This window comes from Hoplias malabaricus, chromosome 9, assembly GCF_029633855.1.
Source record: "Hoplias malabaricus isolate fHopMal1 chromosome 9, fHopMal1.hap1, whole genome shotgun sequence".
In the NCBI taxonomy this organism is placed as follows: Eukaryota; Metazoa; Chordata; class Actinopteri; order Characiformes; family Erythrinidae; genus Hoplias; species Hoplias malabaricus.
The window spans coordinates 26,969,975-26,993,829 of record NC_089808.1 but is presented as its reverse complement, the minus strand read 5'-3'; the positions used below and the strand labels follow the sequence as shown (position 1 = coordinate 26,993,829).

The following is a 23,855-nucleotide window of genomic DNA, read 5'->3' as shown; positions in this document are numbered from 1 at the left end:
TACACACCCCTTAAAACTAGACACTGTGTGTTACGACCTGATTTATATACACACCATGACAAGACACTGTTCGCATGTGTGAGAGTGAATGATACAGAAAGTGATAAGGGGAGAAAAATAAGAGAGGAAGAAGGCAATTGTCTGCTAATCTGCAACTGAATGCATGATCAGAAGAACTACAGCATGGAAGGGATAGAAATGGAGAGGGCACAAAGAAAGAGAAAGAACTGGTGGGTGCTTGAGCCTGCACTTTCACTAAGGTTTAATGAAAGACAAACTGAATTTATGAAGCTAATAAAGCTCTCCCACAGGGGAGCTACTCGCTGTATTGGGTCAGCCATTTTCAGAGTGCTACGCCTGAAAAGCTGCTGAGCCTGGACTGACCACACACACTGACATTTACAGGACATGTCTGTTTGTAAAGTATATGGCAAAGCCTCTATAAACTTAAAACAACCCTGCACAACCAGGGTCTACCTTTTAATTCAAAATCCTGTATGAAGTTTGTAACAAAGACATGTTTTCATTGATGCGAAGCATGATAGCACTCCCTTGTGGAGCAATACCTAAATGTCAGCCTGTGAAAAACAGCACCCCTTGTGGTGTAATTACTAGCTGTGTGTATGTATGTGAGTGATTATGTTTGTCATAAGCCAGAACCATGAGATCCTTCATATTTAAAAACTATTGGATCTGTACTGAGATTGCCGTTTGAGATGGGAGCAGTGCAGTGGCGACTGGTGGAATATATTCTAGGTGGGGCTGTTTGTGCCACATTGTCAATTACAATGTCAATCCCAAAACAATTTAACAAGTATGGCAGGACACCAAAACTCTGTGTCATTTTTAATTGATAATAAAAACAAATCAGAAGTCTAACAGCTATAAAATAATAAGACAATATAAGGGGATTGTAGTGTGCTGTATATTGCTGGCTCATAAAAAGATCATGCAAAGAAAACTGGTCTCTTCCTCTCTGTGTGTATGTGTGTGTTTATATTATATACATGTAAAATTATTTATTCATTCGTTGTCAGTAACCCAGTTCAGGGCGGTGGTGGGTCCGGAGACTACCTGGAATCGCTGGGCGCAAGGCAGAAACACACCCTGGAGGGGCGCCAGTCCTTCACATGGCAACACACACACACACACATATGGACACTTTTGAGTAGCCAATCCACCTGCTTTTGGACTCTGGGAGGAAACCCACGCAGACACAGGGAAGACACACCAAACTGTCTCCTGGAGCAGGACTTGAACCCGCATCCTCCAGATCCCAGGAGTTGTGTGACTGCAACACTACCTTCTGCGCCACCATGCCGCCTTATTTGTAATGTTCATTAATAATTTATATGTTTGTATATAAATCAGGTCCTCAGGGTTAAGTTCATCTTAGCCTGGCATCTAACACCCACCGGCTGGTGGATAGTGCCAAGGCCACTCCCCACTGCTCCAGGTGTGTGTGTGTGTTTTACTGCCCCTAGTGTGTGCTTGTTTAATGCCATGGCTGGGTTAAATGCAGAGGAAAAAAAAATGTTGTATGTTTTAAAAAGTAAATACAAGCATTTTTAAGTTGTTTTTAAACACATAACATCCACTTTGCAAAATGGGATTCGATCCCCAGCACAAGACGAAACAACACACTTTAAAATAATAATTAGTGTACAAATAGGTTTTAAAGCTTTTTTTTTTTAGATAATCTAAGTGACATGCTTTATGATCATTGTACAACCCTACAATGAAATTTGACCTCTGTATTTAACCCATCTGTTGCAGTGAACACACACTCTCACACTAGTGATTAGATGCAGTGAACACACACACACACCCAGAGCAGTGGGCATCCATCCTCGGTGCCCAGGGAGAGCTTTAGGGGTTAGGTGCCTTGCTCAAGGGCACTTCAGCCATGGATGTTTAAAAAAAAACCCAATAAACTAAAAATTAAATAAAATGGCAAGCGAGAAGAATTTATCCATCACTACAGTCATTATGAGTTCCATTAAGGAAAAAGCACTGCAAAAGCATTGATTTGTTCTGTTTTTGGGGACAATACTGTATAAAACATCTTTCACTCAGGGGCAACTTACATTTCTCTTTAAAAAACAGCCATTATATTATTACATTATTAATGATGTCTTGTTTTCTCCATTGATTCCTGTCTGATTTGTGCCTAAACTGCAGAATCTAATCCTTCTGTGCTGCTGTGTTTGTCCTGTCCTCTGCTAGAAGCTAGGGTATATGTTCTTTCCTGTTCTCAAAGGAACAGTTTTTTAAGGTCCCTTGAGTCCCGCAGCAGTCTGTACAAACGTTGCTCTCTGAGTCAGACATGTTGAATTTCTAATGTTACACCTCCATGTGGGAATACAGTTTTTTGGACTGTCAAGTTGACATATGTATGGCTTTTTTCACTGTTCTCATAGCAGATGTTTGAGCATAACAAATATTTTTTGTGAGTGTCAAATCCCTGCCCAGATCTGTTCTTCATCCACCTGTTTTAATTTTATAATTTTTTGAGAAATTTGAAATGAATGGGGTGACATCAGGCAGAATTTGTAGTAAAGCTTTGCAAATGCTTGTGTCTGCCTTTATTGTGTTACAAATACAGTAAATGAGATATACTGAATCTTTTCACTCTGTCTGAGCCTTACCGAGTTCTGATAGTTCTTTAGAATCTGGGCTTTGGGTTTGAGGTAGTATGCCGGTGGTACTGAGTTTTCATCCCGGCAGTACCACTCCTCCAATATCCGTGTGTCCAGACCTGCTTCCACAGCTGCATCCAGTATCATCTCAAACTCTGCCGATTCCACCTCCCCTGGAACCCGAATACTGCCATACTTCTCCCCCACCAATCCCTGAGAGAGAGAGAGAGAGAGAGAGAGAGAGAGAGAGAGAGAGAGAGAGAGAAGGCTAGAAGCACTGCAATGAACATCAAAGCCAATGCCATTGTTACATCATCTTTTCTCAGCTTTGCTACATGGCCATCCAACATTTCACATTGCTTTTAAACTCGTTATGATCAGTATAATTCTCCATCCACATATAATCGTATTACACAGCATCAGGGACCCATTTCACATTTTCCACCACACAGGAGAGCTTCAGAGTGATGGCCAAGTCATTAGAGTCGACACAATTAGGAGAATTAATTTGCACATTACAGCATGCCTGTTATGAATGAGGCAAAACAATGATACCGGAAAGCTTAAAATTTGTATTACTATGGTCTACCCACCTCCTGAATCTCCAGCTGTTAAACAGCAGCAAAACTCATATAGTACCAACCATCTGGGTATTGGACCTCTAATGTCTTTTAGCACATTAACTAAAATCAATTTTTTTTTTTTAGCCATAAGAAAGATCTAACTTCTGTGTGAATATTATTCCCTACAGCTTATCTGTCTCTACAACAGAATATGCTAATAGCATTGTGGGACTCATTAAATCCAAAGACAATTAATAAATCAATATATTTTTTTAAATGTGTGCATGTTATAGTGGTGGACATTATCACTTTTTGTGCAAAGCTAGCTGCAGAGGCTGAATTGCCCACAATGTAAATGTGTCCACAATGTGTCCAAATAGGACAATTTGGAAAAAGTATTTAAAATTTTAAACAGAGTTGGTATTTTTTAGATTTACAGAGCAAAACATTTCCACTCTTAGTTAAAAAATTGTAGGGTGTAATTACTCAATAAATACTCTTTAATCTTAAATTCTGGGGCCCTATGCATGCCCTATGCATGGATGGAGTTTAATTCTCCACCTGAGGAGTACAGCATGCTACACTAGTGAGAACATTTGAGCATATCTGCTAACACTGTATTTGCTTACTCAAGTATTATTTTAAAATATTCTGCTGTTATCTGCCAGACTGGATTATCTTCCTGAGTATCTTACACTTCCTTTACACACATACATTCATGGAACAGACAAGTAGTCATTGCCAATTTTATTACCAATGCCTTTGGAATATGGCACTGAAGAGTATCAAGTATATGGAGCTTGGCCAGCAAGATTAAAGCAGTGGGGGCCAGGAAACAAAATCTCTCTTTCGCATTTCATCTTATGAAGGCGAATTCAAAAAGGAAAGTTTTAGGTAAAAAAGTAGGCTAGAATGCTACTTAAAAAGAGCACCTAAATTTTTAATAATACCACTTCATCTTCCATTATTTGGTTTCACAGAGTGAACAATAATATTTCAAACTTGAGCCATATTTTTCAAACAGGCACCTTTAAAAAGGCACCTTTAATATAAATAAAAATGAAAAATGACAGATTCTTAAAAGTAAAAAGCATCTGTGGCATAGCTGTCTACATTTTGACCCTTTGTTCTTAGCTTTCATGAGTAACTAACAGAGCAGCTGGTGTTCTCCCTCAAGCATGTTCAGTCATCCAGTGTTATTGTGTTAGCAGGAATTTGAAAAGTGGTGGCTGACTTCACATCACATGAAGTCACACGGTGGCTTGGTAACATTTTGTCATTTGGCAACTAATGGGTGGAACTGGTAATCAATAAAAATGGGTTCGTTGGAGTGATCCCAAGAAAGAACATTTTTTCTAAAAGAAAACATTTATATTTATTATAAAGGTTCTATACACTTTGACACCCTGTTATGTTTGGTACTCCAAGTCAAGAAACGTAATTTAAAGCATAACTTAACTGCTTTTTATAAAAACTGTGAATACCCAATGTCTCTTACTTATGCACAAATTTGTTAAGTTCCATCCCCAGTACATTTGATTTAACTTAATGAATGACTGATTAGTCAAGCCAAGGACTGAGGGATAACGACAAATAATACAATACTTAATTTAGAAATTATGTATAACTTATAACAGGCATGTTAATATGAACACAAACACCACTTTGAGATGGGGTTTGAGCAAATATATATGTGCCCATATAAATAGCTTTTTATTCCTAATAATCTCAGGATGCAGACACTTCCTTGTCATACTTGCATTTTATAACATCAGAAAACCTTCATAAATAATGAAATGCTGAAAGATTTTTGGGACAATCAGCTGTGGGCAATCCCATGACACCAAAACACTGGTTTCAGTTTCCAGTGTTTGTAAGATAAGCTCTAGTCTAAAACAGGAGCTAGGCACAAGGGCATGGGTGTAACTGCAACTTGGTACCACTATAAAAGTCTACCTTTGCCACAAATAGGCCACATGTCTTGGAGAGATTTCTGCCTGAGGAATAAAGAAGTAAAAAAAAAACGGAAAACCCCTGTCTTGCGCCCAGTGATTCTGGGTAGGCTCCAGACCCACCGCCACCTGGAACTGGTTAGGCGGTTACAGACAATAAATGAATGATTGAATGAGCTACATTTGTGTGCACCCATTGTGAACACAGATACTCAATTTTTAATGTACACCTTCCAAAATTTTCATCAAAAGCCTAAGAAGAACAGAAAAAAGACTGAGAGTGTGGATTTTACAAATTCCACCTTAAATGCCTGAAGTTGGCATCTTATTTGTGAGCTCACTGCCGCTCGGCAGTCGCTGTATTTTTCCCGTGCTCCAGACTTGTATGAGCCTGGTTTTCCTACCCTCCCGGACGAGGGAAACTCTCTGCTTTTATTGCCTCTGAGCCGGGGAAGAGAGCTCTCTCGTGCCGGTGAACCGTTCTCACTGCGTTGCTGCGTTTCCTTCACACCAACAGAGAATGACAAACACAATCTGCATCCAAACATTGAGTCCCCTGAGTACATTAACTACTCCTGTTCCCCCTCAAGTAAATTCCGTGCTGCTTTGTATCCTTTGTGTTAGTGTTTTTTGGACACTGTTCCATGTCTGTTTCATGAGCGACTGTTGGAGTGAGTCAGAGTGCATTTAGCTTTTGCTCTCAGTTATGAGAAGTTAAACACAACCGGAGGGATTGAGATGGCAGAAGCACCATTCCTTCGCAGGGCGACACATACACACATACTCAAACTTTTGAGTCACCAATCCACCTACCAACGTGTGTTTTGGACCGTGGGAGTAAACAAGAGCACCCGGAGGAAACACACACAGACACTGGGAGAACACACCAAACTCCTCACAGACATTCACCCAGAGCAGGACTTGAACCCACAACCTCCAGGTCCCTTTAGCTGCATGACTGCAACACTACCTGCTGCGCCACCATGCCGCCCCAAGTTCAGTATATTTCTCTGCTAATTTCAGACTACAGAGCCAACTGAAACAATGATAAAGCACTGTGCACTAAATAAAGAAGCCACAATGCAAAAACAGCAACAAAGGTGTGAGAGGAAGGAAATACTAGCATTGCATTTCATATGTTGTGTATTTTAGGAAATAGGTCACATTGCAGTCTCAGCACAGTGAGGTTTATATCACTGTCGTCAAAGTCTGAACTACTAGCTGAGAATAGAAAGATTAGAAAGAAAAGAAGGACAACTGAAAAAGCAACTGTATAGCTCCCGTGTGAGATGTATTCTGGCATGAAATACACACACTCCTTCAGAAGAATGTAAAACACTACACCTCGTCTGAGAAGGAAACAGAAACATAGATCATTGTCATGCTTAGTCTGGAAGGTCAATGACATCTCCATTGCCACGGCAACCTGCTGCTTCTTGCCGCTGGGGTAACACACCATTATTTACACCAATAGGCTTGGTGTGTGTGTGTGTGTGTGTGTGTGTGTGAAATAGCCCTGCAGTACCACCTGCCTTCTGACAGGATACAATTTACTGAAAATAATTAGCATAGTATGTGGTCACAGCTGTGTGTTACTTGGATAGGATCTGGGATCTGGTGCATTATAAAGCTCTACAGGTATCAACACTCCTGCCATTGGTTTGTGCTTGTTATTATTATATGTGTTCATGTAAGTCAAAATACACTGAATGATCACTGGATTAGGAACACCTAATCTGTCGTCCATTTTATCAGCTCCACTGACCCTACAGTAGCACTTTGTAGTTCTACAATTAAAGACTGTAGTCCAGCTGTTTCTCCGCATACTTTGATTGCTCCTTTTCACCCTATTCTTAAATGTTCAGGACCTCTACAGGACCACCACAGAGCAGATACGATTTCAGTAGTGGATCATTCTCAGCACTGCAGTGACACTGACGTGATGTTGTTGTGTTAGTGTGTGTTGTGCTGGTATAATGGATCAGACACAGCAGTTTGCAGATTGCAGCTGCTGTTTGTTTACTAATAAAAGGAAAAAAATCATGGCATTAGCAGAGAAAAACTTCCTTCATTGTGTACAATCCTTTTCTTCAGATACATTTATGTAGGGTAGCTGCCCTTTGAAGTGTGTCAACTTTAGCCTGCTACCCTACTTTTTCTTATCCCAATCCTTTTTTCTTCTCTTTTGTCTCTTTGTCTCCCTAAGACTCTCTTCTTCATCCCTTCTCTTCTGCCAAATTACACTCTTTTGCTTTGCCTTTCACTCTTCTATGTTTCTTTTCTTCTCTCTCTCTCTCTCTCTCTCTCTCTCTCTCTGTCTCACATTCTGTCTGGTCTCTCTCCCATTCCTTCTGTTTCTTGCTCATATACTCCCTGATTGTCATCCATTTTTTCTTTCTGACCTTTTTCTCTTACACTTTCATTCTCTTTTCTATTTCTCCTTCTCTCTCTCTCTCTCTCTCTCTCTCTCTCTCTCTCTCTCTCTCTCCTTCTCTCTATCTCTCTCTCTCTCTCTGCCTAAGGCTCAGTGGCTGTGTCAGCTGTGTTTCTGTGTGGAGCTTTGCTCTTTGAGGTGTGAGTATAAGGCAAGGGGTTATGTTGGGTAAACTTGGGGCTGGACTGTGGGGCTCTACTGTTTTGGAGAGGTGTGTAGCAGAAGTGCCTGATCCTTCTAGACATGTTTTGCATGTTTATGGGCATTTTCCAGGAGTGGTAGCTATTGCCTTTAGCTCTTACCAAAACATGCACTGATGAGGGCCATGTTTAAAAAATCTCTCTTGTATTGACAACAAATACCAAGCAGCTTGAGATGATAGTGAATAATCATATATGTTCACTATTAAATGACTCTTAATTTATTTTTCTTTTATTAAAGCTAGTACAGACTACTGCCTGTTAAAAGAAAGATGTAATCAGGAATGTATCATAAAAAAAGTTGTTAAACCTAAACTTGAGTATGGCTCAGGTATCCACATGACAATTAATCTAGACTCATTCTGTTATTGTATTGTTCTTTGGAATTGCACAAAGATATTAAACAAATGTACTAACTAGATTATACATTGATTTTATAATTCATTTTCCTTTTGAAATTTGGTATAAGGAAAAGAGTTAAATCAGTTCATCACATATTATATTATACTGACTGAAGGCTGACTTGAAGGGTTAATGCTCTATATTTGAACTTGTCTTGCCTCAGATGTTAAATATGACTTTGCACCTGGGGACAGAGACTGATGGGATTTTAGCATTTTCTGCTCCACATGCAAAGAGGTCATACATTTAATAGAGCTGAACAAGACAGAAGAAAAGAAAGTGAGAGAGGGATTGAGTGGAAAGATTCTGGAATATATGGAATATGTTACAGTCAATCTCTGCACTATAGTTGTTCATTTTTATTTTAAGTATTTTTGAACTAAGTTCCCTTTATTTCTCTTACTCACACTCTCTCTTTCTCTGAGTTTCTCAGCCTGTCATAGTCAGATTAAACAGAGCCAATCTGCCCAGAGACCCTCTCTGGAGACTCGAGTGACACACGCAACCCAGAACTGTCAAGTGCAAAACCCTACTCTCTCCTCTCGCTCACTCTGATCTCAGACTCCGTCCTGAGTTTACAATAAACAGCTGAATACACAGCTCCCAGCAACAGAGCAACAACAGCATCCTGTCACCTTTTGCTGATACTGATGTGCCTACATCAAGTAACTAAATGCACACATGGGGGGTCTCGGGGAAAGTCCGTATTCTTCTTGTTTCACTACAGGCTTCCACTTTTCTTGGAGCTTCGCCGAAGAAATCTCAAGCTCGGATCAGTGCTCTGCACAGCTGCAAATAGGTCAACGCTCGCTGGTGGCTGTCCAAGGTGCAGAAATCCACAGAGCTTTCCTCTGAACCTTTGCTTTCCTCGCTTCCCTGGGTATGGGCTTTAAGGTGAAATCTCTCTGCTTTGAGCTCCAACCTCTGCTTCTGGTGGAATCGCAAAAGTGCAGTTCTTGGCTGCTGCTGTCTAGCTGGGGCAGCCCCAGCCTCTGAGCTGAAGCTCCACTCAAAGAGAATGCCTTAGAAACAAGCTGCCCACTAACTGTGAACACAGATGAGAGGAAAAGTGCCCAGCCACATGTTTGGGTGTCTGAGCCAGAAAAGAGTTTACTTGGTAAAGTTGTTTTAATGAAGGAAATTTGGGTTAAATGCTAGCATGTGAATGTAAGTACAAAATCAGTACTATCATATAAATATGTGCATTATGAATGAATGAATGTATGAATGATAGTTGCATGTATATAGTTTCTTTTATAGATGCCTAGTGTTTTACAGTTAAGGACTATAAGTAGTCACCTCAAACTCCACCAATGTGCAGCATCCATCTGTATGATTTAACTGCAGCAAATTGATGCCAGTAAGCTCATCAGGGAGGTAGGAGAGGGCACTGAGATCCACACAGACCACAGGGCCAGTCCATCCTCTTTGCCTCACCATCACCACCTCCAGCAGCCACCCAAGCTTTCCTAGGAGGTCTACTATCCAAGTACTGGCCATGCATCAATCTGCTTGGCTTCTGTGGATTGGCATGTTCTCGTATTCAGATGCTATGCCTGCTGGCAATTATGTACTTCATTAAATGTAATTACATAATTAATTACATAGTAGATATTGATGAACCTGCTACACTCACAAAATAGTAACAGCTGTCAGGGTTGACAAGCTTTATACTATGATGACAAAAATCAAACCTAATGAGAACTCGTAGCATACTGAAATGAGACAACATCAAATTTGTCATAATAGTGCGCAGCTTGTCCAATTTCCATTAAATGCTACAATATTTGTTACAGTTTTTGCTTTTTGTCAAACTGTGTAAAACTTCTTAAACCTCAGAAGAACATATCCGACAGCTGAGCTTGTATAAGTCAATTAATTGCATTTGCTTTGTATTTATCAGCATGTTTCTGTTTGCTCATTCTATTTGTTGATGTCAGGAAATGATGAACGCAGCAGAACTGTACAGAAAGCTATAGCATTATATATATATATAGATCTAGGTTCAGATCCTATGATAGTACACCACATCGCATCACATTACAAAAAGAGTCCTTGGACATGACTCCTCTCATCAGATTTGCTTTCCTCTGTCATACATTTACACACTGCAAAAGTCACGCTACATAAGAGCATCAGCTGGAGGTAATAGACATGTAAATAAAAAGCATATATTTAAAGTTTCAATACAAATACTCTGCTTATATTAATGAGATGTGGGTTATATTCATATAAAGTGAATATTCTTTATAAAATCAAAACATGCATTTGTCATTGCAGGCTTTAAGTATGACTACGAGGTTAATGGACTACAGCTACCTGCCACCGCTGCCTCCAAAGGTTAAATATGACCTTGCTTCCAAGGAAAATGAATGGACTTTTTGCATGCTCCACAAAGCATTCAAGGTGGTCATACATTTCATAGAGATGATTGAGAGAGAGTGAGCAAGAGTGAGTGAGAGAGAGAGAGAGAGAGAGAGAGAGAGAGAGAGAGAGAGAGCATGAAATGAAAAACAGGGATTAAGAGAAAGGGCAAAAGGAACTTTGGCCTCAATGGAGAGATACTAGAAAGAGTGAGAGAAAAAAACATGGAAGGACACAAGGAATGGTCATAAGAGAATAGATGGAGCGGTGAAGGGGAGAGGGAGACAAGACCTCTTAAATGAGGTGTGAGAGCAAGGGAGGGATGGATGAGTGAAAACAACAGGAAAAGAGGGGGAAAGAAAATGAGAAGCCCAGATAAAATGAAAGGGGGGACGTCTGAGCACTCAGGATAGGGTTATGAAAGAGAAAGCAGCGAGATGAGAGATAGCCAAACAAATAGACAGAGACAGAGACAAAGAGAAGGAGAGAGACAGGGAGAATTGTTATTGTGGCTATATGTGTGAGTGAGAGACATGGAATTGTTGTGAAGAGAGGGAATATTTTGAGACTGAGGCATTATATCTGTTTACAAGAGAAACAGCACTACAATTTCTCTCTCATTTGTATGAGATTTTTGCTATATTCAGTGACACGTTATTCCAAATGATCATGTAAATTATAGTCTTGATGACTGCATTAATGCCAGTTCACAGCCCAGAAAAATATGGACAAACACAAATGTTTGTTTGGTGCGTCATGCCTTTGATCGTTAGAAATATCTAGAAGTTGTAATTGAAGTGTTTAACTGAAGATAGATTGCTTTGTAGGTGCTTTTTTCTGGACATTCTTCGACAGTACCAGACATTAAAATGCGTTTGTCCCGTCTACGTACTATGGCCTTTAGGCAACAATAATAACACGAAGTATAACCTTGTCCATCTAAGCATTTTTGTTGTATTACTGAGCAGTGTACAGGCACAAGATTATTATTACTGGTTGAATTAGGAAGGGAAATCAGTGTACACTGGAAATTCATACTGGATTAAAATCTTTGGATTTTAGTAATCATTTAAATTACAGTATCGCCAAAGTACATTTATTTCAGCTTGACTAGGACTAAACAGAAAATGTGTAGGTGAGGGACAAGTGAGAAGGAGAGAGAGAGAGAGTGAAATAATAGTATTCCCAGCTCTGTTTCTCACTCTCTAAGCCTCACCTCCTACTTCACTCCCCGACTCCAATTATCCTCTTCCCCTTCACCTACATCACTCATTTACATTTTAATCATTTAAAATCAATCTCACCCACACCTGAGCACTGATCTCCTCTCTGCACCGGACCTGAAAATGGTCAAGACGACACGCGCCCCCAGCCGCACACCTCCACACACTAGAGCAGTATGATTATTACGAAAGAGATACTGTGATTACCATTATTAAATGTGAAGGATGGTGATTGGTGCTTGTGGCAGCACATTCTCCTGAAATACCTCAGGTTCATCAGGCTGTAAGCAGCACCTGGGACTCGTCCAGATACTGAAAAGCAGCGTGTGTGATTGGCCAAAACACTCCTGTGGTTTGTCTCAACAGTGTTTTGATGAACATCACCATCCTTGCCTATAAATTCTTCATTACCATGCAGCAGGCATGCCACTAAAAGAACATGTTAATCGTGGAGACAGAGTCAGATTAGCATACGATTAATTGTGTCATCCTAATGCATGTGCTCGCACACCTTAGCGGTGGAGAGAATACCAAAGTCTTTTCATGATGAATACACCAAACCATGCATGGAAAAGGAATATTGTTGCACAAGTTTATAACACATTTAAGAATGTTTTTTGCTTTTTGTAAAAATGGGAAAAGCAGGTTGTTTATTTTAAATCACACACACACACACTGATTGAATATAGCCAATTACGGTGCATCCATTGCGGGCACCATTGTTTCAGTTGTGCACACACTGTATAATCTCTAGAAAAACGTGTTAAAATTAGACACTCTGCAGGAGCCAAACTTGAGCTCAACCTCACTATTGGCCTGGGGAACAGCGGAACTGCATTCTCGTAAGTGATGAAGTATCATCCAATAACTTTAGGTTGAGTTGGAGATGCGTACCATATTTCACTAATCTTCTTGTGCTTAATTTCAAAAGAAACGTTGACTGTTAGCTAAACATGAAGACTCTATATACCTTTGGACACTGTGTATGTATTGCACTTCTATCAAAGACGTGTGTGTGTGTGTCTGTGTGTTTATGTGCATGCGTGGGACCAGCCAAGAAGATTAGAGCAGATGAATCAAATGGATCTCCATATTCACAGAAACGGAATCTAAGCATTTTGTATTAACACCTGCTGAGTTTAATTTCACCCTGGAATGGAAGACATACATTTTATATGACAGCGAATTGAGCTTCATTCTCTTGTGTGGGATGATTTAATGAACAACAAACATTAGTCCCATTTACCATGTGTGTATAAAAGTACTTTTGTTGTTAGGCCTAGTTATTTTCACATAAAACAGTTTTGGGGTAATTACTAATCCTGACTAAGGTAGGATTGAGCATGCAGTTAGTGAATACAAATGTGCTTTAGGGTATAATGTGTACCAGTAGGGCATTCGGTTTCATTGTTATGGGTTAATAGAAAGTCATATATACCCACAACAAAGCATGGACCTGCAGACGTCTTCAAGCATTCTTCCAGAAGCTTCATCCGCAGTCTCTGTAGTTCTGGACTGTCCCATTCTTCTGGGTCCACCCCCCAGTACAAGTCCTGTACCTGAAGAAAAGACATGCACACACAGGAGGTATAAGTAATCAACATATGTATTTCATCATGATTTGAAGTCATTCAAAACCTTCAGTCCACAACAAAGTAATCCACAGCCCTTTTCAAACAGGACTCCTAGGAATGTAGGTACTAATGCTTTCATTTTAAAATAAATGTGATAAATAAGAGAAAACTGTACCTAAAAATGCATTTTCATAACAGGTTTGGCTCATAACAACTTTTTCTGTGAAGGTTTTATGACTTTCAAAGGAAATAGAAGTACATAGCTTAATTATGTTTATGGGCTCAAAGAAAAACTTTATTTCTTTTATTCCTTAATTGCTTTGTTATATTTCTCAATAAAAAAAGTCTTGCAGTGCACACTGCCACATTAAAGAAAAGGGAGAGGGAAAGAGGGAAAAAATTACAAGACAGAAAGAGAAGAAAGTGTGAAGCGAGATGAGAAGAAAAGTAGATCTACAGGGACTGGCTCTACAGGGAGCTAAACCATGCTTGCACATAACGAACAGATTTGACAGCACACTGCAAGAAATGAATGCCATCAAGTGAGCAGGTAGAGAGAGTGGAGAGGGACTGGACTTTTGGTGAACAGGATTTGACATTTTCCCCCTCTCTCTTGCTTGTATTTGTGCTACTTGTTTTTACCTAGCCACATTTCTGCAGCCTGCTCTCTGGTGAAAGGAAAGTGTGGGTTCGAGTGGGAGACACTGGTAGGAAGTGTAAAGTGGCATATCACTAAATGAGCCAGCAGCAGTGTAGCGGTCTCCTGCAGAGACTTTTACACTCCGCTGTCCTCAATACAGCGACACCAAGCAAGGCCATCTGGATAGAACATACACACACAAGCACAGATCATTGCTGTTGGAGAAATAAATGCTGTATCTTGTATCTTTTTTTGTCTTAATTGGAAAACATCAGTTGCCTTTACAAAGACTCCCAAACTCATTAAAACATTTTTCCATTTAAATTTATTCAAAGTCAAGTATGTTTTTCTTTCTTGTGTAAAGTTGCGATTTTAGAGATATGAGGTTTTGATTCAGCACAGACAACCTATTAATGCACATTAGATTGTTTCAGGTATGTGTGCTAAGGAGGAAGATTTTGTTAGGGTGGGTGTGGGTGTGTATGTGTGTGTGTGTGCGTGCATGCACATGGTAACAGGGGTGTAATGAAGAGAGACAGGACATTTCCTGAGCACCAGAATGTCCGAGCTTGGGGATGTCCCCGGACACATTTGTCAGAATCAGTGTCGCTGGCACAGATAATTCAAACAGCAAACATGCTGTAGGGGGAATCTCTGTCACTTGGTCAGGGGGCCGTATGTGTGTGTGTGTGTGTGTGTGTGTCTGTTTTGCCAGAGGGATTCAATTTATGGTGCTATTTCAACAGCCAGAAAAGATTGTCTAAGTGTGTGTGTGTGCAAATATACATATGTGTGTGAGCGTTTTTGTGTGTGTGTGTGTGATACAAAGCAAGCAGCATTCAGACGATTTTAACTTTAAAGTTGCATTCAAAGACCACAGTCCAAGATCAAACAAAATTGTGCGAGTCTGGCATTAATATCTGAAGAAGTGAGCACTTCAGATGCCTGTGATAAATACAAATGTGTCAAAACATTAATACCTCTTTGAAAACGAGCTTACAGCATATTACACCATCTACAAAATATGTTTTCATGCTCATTTTGAAGGCCAGAGCATGTCATCTCAACAATTTCTAACAAACACCAGGGAACTAATGCTGCATTTACCTATTGCTTTTGAATGAATCATTGCTCTTTGCCTCACAGCAGTACTGGACTAATGCAGGGACTGTATGTATTTTATGGCGGCATGCAGCCATGTAAACATTGCACTAGTGACGGCCTCACTGGAACAGCCATGGTGACCTTTCTAATGGTGTTTTGATTACAGTAATATTCTATTCTGTTCAAGCTTTTCTAGAATGTTCTCCCCATTCACACAGGTCTTTGCTGTTAATGAAGGTTCCCACTATTCTGTCGGTAATGTTCACCCTATCCACACTATTCTGGATTGCTGCTCCATGCTGATAGCAGAAATAGTGTTATCAGGAACAGTACACGACTGACAGCCATATGCAGACCTGTTAACTTGGCCTCTGTGATAGAGTAAGTGTAACCACAGTGGCATTGCAGTTTTGTGCAGAACTGTGGTGTTAGCTACATTTTCATCCAGTAATGTGCTTTTAACAAAGAGTAATGGTTCTAAATGTGTGTTTTCTTTAGTTTAGTTCATTAATTTGAGGTATACCTCAGCTGAAATGCCTACTACAAGCATTCCTTGAGCTTTATGAGACAATCAACATCTGATGTATTCCACCACATTGGGTGATAGCAAAAGGGGACTTGAATTACTGATAACATTTGGTATTTTCCATGTGTCCGCATGGGTGTTCTCTGGGTGCTCCGATTTCCTCCCACGTCCCAAAAACACATTAGTAGATGGGTTGACTGCTCAAATTGTCCACAAGTGTGAGTGTGTGAGTAAATGTGTGAGTGTGTTTCGCCCTGTGAAGGACTGGTGCCCCCTCCATAGTGTGTCCCCACCTTGTGCCCAGTGATTCCAGGTAGGCTCCAGACCCACCACGACCCTGAACTGGACAAACATTCATTCATTCATTATCTGTAACCACTTATCCAATTCAGGGTCGCAGTGGGTCCAGAGCCTACCTGGAATCATTGGGCGCAAGGCGGGAGTACACCCTGGAAGAGGCGCCAATCCTTCACAGGGCAACACACACACATTACTACGGACACTTTTGAGTCGCCAATCCACCTACTAACGTGTGTTTTTGGACTGTGGGAGGAAATCGGAGCACCCAGAGGAAACCCACGCAGACACAGGCAGAACACACCAACTCCTTACAGACAGTCACCTGGAACCCACAACCTCCAGGTCCCTGGAGCTGTGTGACTGCGACACTACCTGCTGCGCCACCGTGCTGCCCACTGGACAAACAGTTACAGACAATGATTGAATGATTTAACATTCTGTGAAATTTTTGTCTTACTGCATTCTACTTACTGCATGTTTTCACTTAACTTTTTCTCTAGTTTAGTCATTACCAACTCCACTTGTTAACTAAGTCTTCCCTGATCACATGCTGCTGACAAACTTAGAGGGTGAAAAAGACAAACACATGCTTCCTCCAAGGTATGTGAGTCTAGCAATGGCTTCTTTTGCAGCTTGTTTTAACAAACAGCACTGGACTGAACTCAGCATGCTTGGAGGAGCACACAAAAATCAGGAAAGGGGAAAAGAAGGACTGTTTTGTCCGTCCAGAGAGAGTGAGGCCGCTTGGGCTTACTTTTACCCATAGTCTTAGATGGTTGATGTATCACCAGAAACTGAATCAGCAGTTTCCCAGTGATAATGCCACCACTTGGTCAACTACACCACTTGGGAACCCCAGTGCTTACAGAACTCTTCACAATATCGAGAGCCTTAACACACAAACATTGGTATGACACAGCATTCAAATATTGCTGTTTTTACCCAATGATGACAGTGATAGTGTACTCCGGTTGTGAGGTTGTTTTGGGTATAAATGTTTGTGGCGATTGACATTCAGGCTTCTGTATAACAGCACTTAAAATTAATGAGTCGTCAGTGGAAAGGCCACATAGCTCTATTGTGGGTTGTGATTTGTAGAGAACAACAACTATTTGGAGAACTTGCATCTGTGAAATTTTTTCCTCTGCATGCAAGTCCAATTTTCTTTTTTTCATAATCACATATATATTTACACACACACACACACACACACACACACACACAGAAAGCCTCAAGCTTTCTCTAGTGATTTAACCTTTCTCACTGAGGCAAGTCTGACACAGTTTCTTATGACAAATGCTGGCTTCTAAATCCACTTGCCCAACTATACTTCACCATTAGGGAACAATTCAACCAACCTTTATCCCCAAAACATCTGGGATGGCACACAGCTCATTTATCTACAAAGACATATGTGCACCTTTCATCTAAAGTGAGCTGAAAGAATTGAAGTATTAACAAAACAGGCAATTAGGATATGACAGGAAAGCCTCAGAGACACACTTTCAACACTGCACAGAAACATCTGGATGCGAATAATGACCAGCTTTTTCTGAAGTTAGCCTTGGTTTTCCAGCAAGAGGAGGACTACACAGGTAGATAATGAGCAGCTAGCTAAAGCTGTTTAAAGAAGCAGCTTTGGAAAAGCAGCTAGCAAAACTGTCAGTGTGACAAGCTGCTTGATCCAAGTCATAGCAGACCACTTTTTTTAAACTAAGAGCACGATTAATTTAAGAAGATTAGTTTTCATGATAGCAACGTCTGACTCTAGTCACCTGAACCATAATAGCTGATTATCTTCTTAACTGACTTTATGTCAGCACATCTCATTGTTTCCTTACATCAAAGAAGCAGCCACGTGGTAATTGTGGACCTATGCTTATCCATTATTTTGTAAAAAAATTGCATAAATGCCTGTACATATTCATGTGAAATGTTTTGAAGTAGGGACTATGCCTACCTGGATTGGCATGACATAGACGTGTAATACATTCTGTAAGGTTACAAAGGTAGTAAAATGAATATACATCTTCAAAGATGATATATTTATAAGCTATTATTTGCCTATACTGATATGCCTTCAGTATCATTGTGCATGTCAACTTAAAATCATATCTTCAATCTCATGCAGGCTGATCTGAACCCTTATTTGTTCAAAACACTAAAAAAAATAAATAAATATTAAAAAAATAAAAAAAAGACTGTTATATTTAAGTCATATTTAAAGAGCTGGTGTACCATGTTCATCATTCTGGGAAAAGCATCAAGTAGAAAACCTGTACAAAATATGATCTCATAATAAACAAAGTTTTTAAAGACATGAAGGAATAAAGGAATATGGAAATTGAAACCCCCGCAGCCACATTGTACAACTGAACTGTATTTATAGCAACTTTTGTTAGTAAGTACTAGCTGAATCTTAATTTGTTTTGCTCCTGGTGATTATCCTGCCGAGTTTTATTGCAGAGAGTGAGAGTGAGATCACACTCAGATGCTTCTAAATGCTTGATGAACTAAATGTTAAATTATGAGCTATAAATAATTTAACCTATTTTATAAATGTAAACTATTTTGTTGTGAATAACAAAGATCTGATGTTGTATAAAAATCAAAAACCTACCATTCACACCCATTCACTTGGATCATCAATCGACACGGATTGAAGAACAAAAAAGCATGTAATTAAAATATTCTTTCTCAACACTGATCCCCTTCAAATCCATTCATTCAGAAAGAGACATGTTTTGAAGTTACTTTTTGAATAAGGTAGATGCAGACAAAAAGAATAGGGATCATATACATAAAAGTTTTAAAGGCAAACCTAGCCAATTTACATCTGAGAGATAATGACTAGGAACTCAGTGTTAGGGATAATTTATTAACAGAGAGTATGAGGGTTTCCCCTAGTAAACCACTGATACATCAGATAACAGCTTATGTAATTATGTACTGTTAAATATCTCCACAGAAATCCAGTCTAGGACTAGACTTAACCAACAGTGAGTTGAGGGACTTGCCTATAACACAGAACTTCATAACGAAATGGCAAATGCGTATTTGCATGATAATTACGCTGTGCGGTGTCATAGCGAGCATTGATGTGAGGATTTGTATGCTTATTTTTTATGTAAATCCCTCATGGAGGCCGCCAGAGGATTTAAGTATGCCTCTATCTCAGGAGAAGAGACACTGAATACACACTATCAGTGGTGGGAAGTAGTGTATCTGTGTGATGGTGTTGAGGTCAAGAGATACTTTAAGGAGCATTGCACATAAGTCTATGATTTGAAATGAAAAGTTAGAGGCTTTAACTCCCCCCCCCCACCCTCTTTCTCTCTCTCTCTCTCTCTCTCTCTCTCTCTCTCTCTCTCTCTCTTTCGATCTCTCTCATTCGCTTTTGCTCCTTCTCTTTGGAGCTCTGCTACCATTTACAGCATGTCAAGTGTGAGGAATAATTCATATTTGCTGAAGGCATAATCATTAGGCTTCATGGTTATGCCGAGGAATTTATGAGTATGCCTTAGAGAGCCTGGGATGAAGCCAGGCAGAAAACAGAGAGTGAAAACAACCAACAGAACAGCCTTAGCAGGAGGGCTAATACAAATATAGATATATCACAGGCAACAGACTGCAAAGACTGTAGTTAACAGCTTAATTGCTGACTAGAACACATAATATTCTAAGCTTCTGTTATGTACAGCACATATGCCTGTCTTCAGACTATATATATCCATCTATAGAAACTTCAGATGCTATAAATTGCCTACATTATGTTACGGGTCAGCCTGGGTCCACATAATTAAAAAAAATAAGGAATTAGATCATTAAACAAAACATTTCATTTTGAGATCCAAAAATGCATTAAGATTTTAATAACCTAAATGCACCACGTAGACAGCTGAATGCCCTATGAGTGAATGGTGTTTAGAGCTTAATGCCATTCAGTTCTTAACATGCTGTGAAGGGATTTCAGTAAAATGCACAGTAATATGTGTGTGTGCAAACTTTTAGTCACTATTTTCATCATTGCAGCTCTATTCCATGAATTTTTTGGGCCATTCATGGTGCATCCAAAGCCAGAGCCAAAATCATTGAGTGCAAGACAGGAACACAGCGATACTGTTCTGCCACTCTGCTGCCCAGCCAAAAAATTCATATTCAAATGTTACCTGTCCTGTCCCTCTCCTTCCTACTTTGCATATTGTGTCATAGATATTAATTCCAATACTTGACCTGTAGCTGCCACTGACTGACCTTCTAATAAACTTTTGATAGCCGTTTAGCGTAATATTTGTGAACTAGAGCTAATAATCTATTGTATGTGGCTAACTGCAATCAAATTGTCACAGCAATGTTCCAACATCTAATGTAAAGCCTTGCCAGGAGAATAGAGACAGTTGCTTCAGAAATACAGGATAAAGTACCCTTAAATACTAAAGACATTTAGGTATCTACAAATAATAAAATTGATTTAGCTTACAAACAACACCCAGAGCACTTCATTACAGTAACAGTGTTCATATTAACATAGAGGATTCTACTGTATAAAAATCCACTGTACTTAATTGACATCAAAGGAAGTATTTATAGTGGAGCTCCAGAGCATTGGTTAGGCTTCCTTCCAGCCCCTGATTATACATGGACATGTCATTTTAAGAACAGATGAATTATTGTACTGATAGCTTCCATTTAGAGGCAATTAGAGAAGAAATATGGAATGTTCACATGGTCAATTATGAGCAGAGGAGAAGAGGAGACAGGAAGAAAGCGGCTTGCTTCCAGATAAAAAGCGATAGGGCTGAGGAGATATACAAGAGGGAGGAGGAGAGAGCGAGGCAGAGAAAGAGACAGAGACAGAGAGAAAGAAAAATTAAAAGGCCTGTCAAAGTTCTCCTGATTTACAAGGCTAGGCCAGTGTACCCACAATGCACCATGTCTTGAGTGCCTCTGCAATTAGACTACTGCTATGGCAACCAGCCACCTAGCCTGCCTGGGTTTTCAATTTATTAGAGAGAGAGAGAGAGAGAGAGAGAGAGAGAGAGAGAGAGAGAGTATGGAAGGAGGAGAGGGAATGTCTTAACAATTACAATATCTACTTACAATGTATCTAATACCTAAACTACAAGAAATTGGTTGATTAAGCCTATCTTTTTGCATTCAGTGAAAAGTGGAGCAGATAAGATTAATATTTCATTGAAGAGAAGAATCGGGCAGAGGGAGAACAACAGTGTTCAAAGCGTGTATGATTTCCATCAATCATTCCCATGCCCGGATGAAAATGTTAATTTCTTTTTACAAACGACAAATCGATATGCTTAGAAGACCATATGCTGAAACCATCTTAATTCCAGACAAGCTGGGGATCAATGAGAACTCTAGCAAAACCCCCAGCAAGCCGAGCATCTGTTTCACACTTTTCATATCTTTCTCTCTCTCTCTCTTTCTCTCTGTGCTCCTTTGGCAGAAATATACATTCCTTTTCTTTATCAATGTAATTTCTCAGAGCAGAGTGTACATGTTTTCAGGCTCTTCTTTCCCCTGATGTGTGACACACTTCAAAATACATTGAATTCATTTGTTCTATATTTTTAAATTATTAATATGTGGGTGTCATCTCAATTGATAACAAATACATTCTTAAATAAAGGTGTGACAAAGAACCGCGTTTGTTTAAGACATGTGTGAGTGTGAAGAACCTTTTAAAGGTTAAATAATCCATCACTTGACCTTAAGGTTCTTCTATAGCAGCTCTCAAAAAAGCTTTGGTAGCACCTTTATTTGCAGTCAGATCGTATATAATATCAACAAAGCTCAACACACTTTGGAATACTTAGGCTGCTAATGTAGAACATAGCCACTTGAAATTTGTCTGCATTCTTTTTCCTAATCTCATCAACAGACACACACACACATACCCACACACATTTATAACAGCTGTTCAACTGTGTGTTAGCTAACAGACACTAATTGCTCATAGCTCAGTGTTTGAATTTTTTCTCAGTGTTTATTTAGTTAAAGAACCTAAATCTTGTTCGCTCAAAAGAGAGCTTTTTTTTTTGAGTATTCCTTTAAGCATTAAACCATCCTCTTGTGAGCCACCTCCTCAGTCTTCCCATTACTCTTGGCCTAGTTTTATATTTGTTTCACACACCATATCTGCAGACTTATTTTGAAAGACAGCCATTAAACCCTTCCCCTCTGACTGTATCAACAAGGCTGTAATCACGGCATGCTGTGGTTAGCGTCGTCATGGCACCCACAGTCATTACAGCCGATTGGCGGTCCCCTCACTCCTTGCCTGGATTATTTAGGCCATCATTAAAAGGTGTTGTTTATTTAAAAACAAGGCTTATCGGTTGTATATATTTGTGGGTGTATGTGTGTGTTTGTGGGTTTGTGTGTGTGTGTGTGTGTGTGTGTGTGTGTGTGTGTATGTGTATGAGAATGCAGACAAACTTCAAGTGGCTATGTTCTACATTAGCAGCCTAAACATATAGCATGCAGTCATGCGTTTCTGTGTAAATCTTTATTTGCCGGTTGCACAGGAATTGTGATGCAAGTATTAAATGATTGTATTCATTTATATCAAACAAATGCTAAATGATATAGAATGTTACATGCTGTGGTCCTGTGAAATAAAATGTAGTTACTCCATTTTTGGAGGGATTTTTATTATTTTCATACCATTCAGAATCACCAGCTGGGAATTCATGTCAAATCGATCACTGTGAATAAACTTCTTTGACATTAACACCCTGTTCATAATCATTTTTGATAAATTTATCTGCAAAGTTTTCTTATGACAGCCATTATGTTTTATAAAGAGAAATCTTAAAAAAATTAATTCTTTAGTATATACATGACATTCTTTTATAAGGTAAAAATGTGATGCAGTTTTAAAATGATTTTTTTCAAACTCCTCTCATGCTTCAGATCTAGTTTTAAAAAAAAATCTTGGGTGTTTCTGTCCATTCTTCTGCTATGAGAAGACAACTGAAATCTATGGATCTCATGATGTATGTGTAGCTTTACAGAGAAACGGAGAAACATCTATTAAGAGACTTATTCAACTGAACACCAAACTTGGCCTTCTAAGTTGTAGAATAAAGTTTTATAATTGTAACTATACACAGGATAAGGTGTAAAACATCCTATGCCAATCCATTAGAGCTCTTTTCCTACAAATGACCACAACTTTGCCAACTCTTCTCAGGACTCATCAAGTAGGCACTTCCCTTCATCTGGGTTTCACTGAATTACCCCCACCAAACTTGTTTATTATTTAGAGATATGCATATATATGTTTATATGTACCTACATGTAACAGAGCTCCATATATAGCTCCATATCAGCCTCCCCAATGACTAAGGCTGTACCTAGCCCCACTAGCATCGTTAATGTATACACAGTACCAACAGTCCTTTGAGGAATACAAACCATACAAATACCACACCTGCACTCCATCATTAACCAAAAACCCACACTGACCTCCCTGAGTGAGGATGTACCAAGCCCAATGGCACAGTTAATGCATGCTTAATGCCACCAGTTCCATGTGAGTTTTATGTAATAAATCAACAACAAATACAATATGCTCACCCTGTCCTCCATGTACCGAAAACACAGAACACCCCAGCCATTATATATTTAATACTCCATATTTGGATCGTTTGATTAGTACTACCAATTTCATGAGAAACACATAAATAAGCCCACAGTAGAATCTGTTTAAAAATTTATTGTTTTTATTTCTGTGTAATTTTCTGTTAAATATATTTCCTTCTGTGAAATATACTTCTACTTCTGTGCTGTGAACAGTACTAATGGTAATCCTCTGTCACTCTCCAATCCTCTACCTCTACCTAATCCTATACTTACCACCAAATTCATACTTATAAAAATTCCTCCAGTATTTCTTTTGCACTATGCTGACA

At 39.4% G+C, this 23,855-nt stretch overlaps 1 protein-coding gene across 3 annotated transcripts in view; it reads right to left on the bottom strand.

The window, feature by feature from the left end:
- LOC136707425 (NACHT and WD repeat domain-containing protein 2) overlaps positions 1-23,855 on the bottom strand; it is a 54,290-nt gene that overhangs the window by 12,529 nt on the left and 17,906 nt on the right. For all 3 annotated transcript variants that reach the window (XM_066681491.1, XM_066681490.1, XM_066681492.1), the window contains exons 4-5: positions 13,220-13,336; positions 2,649-2,852 (exon numbers count right to left, since the gene is read on the bottom strand). In XM_066681491.1, the coding sequence (XP_066537588.1) occupies positions 2,649-2,852; positions 13,220-13,336 (321 nt within the window). The remainder of the gene's footprint in view (positions 1-2,648; positions 2,853-13,219; positions 13,337-23,855) is intronic.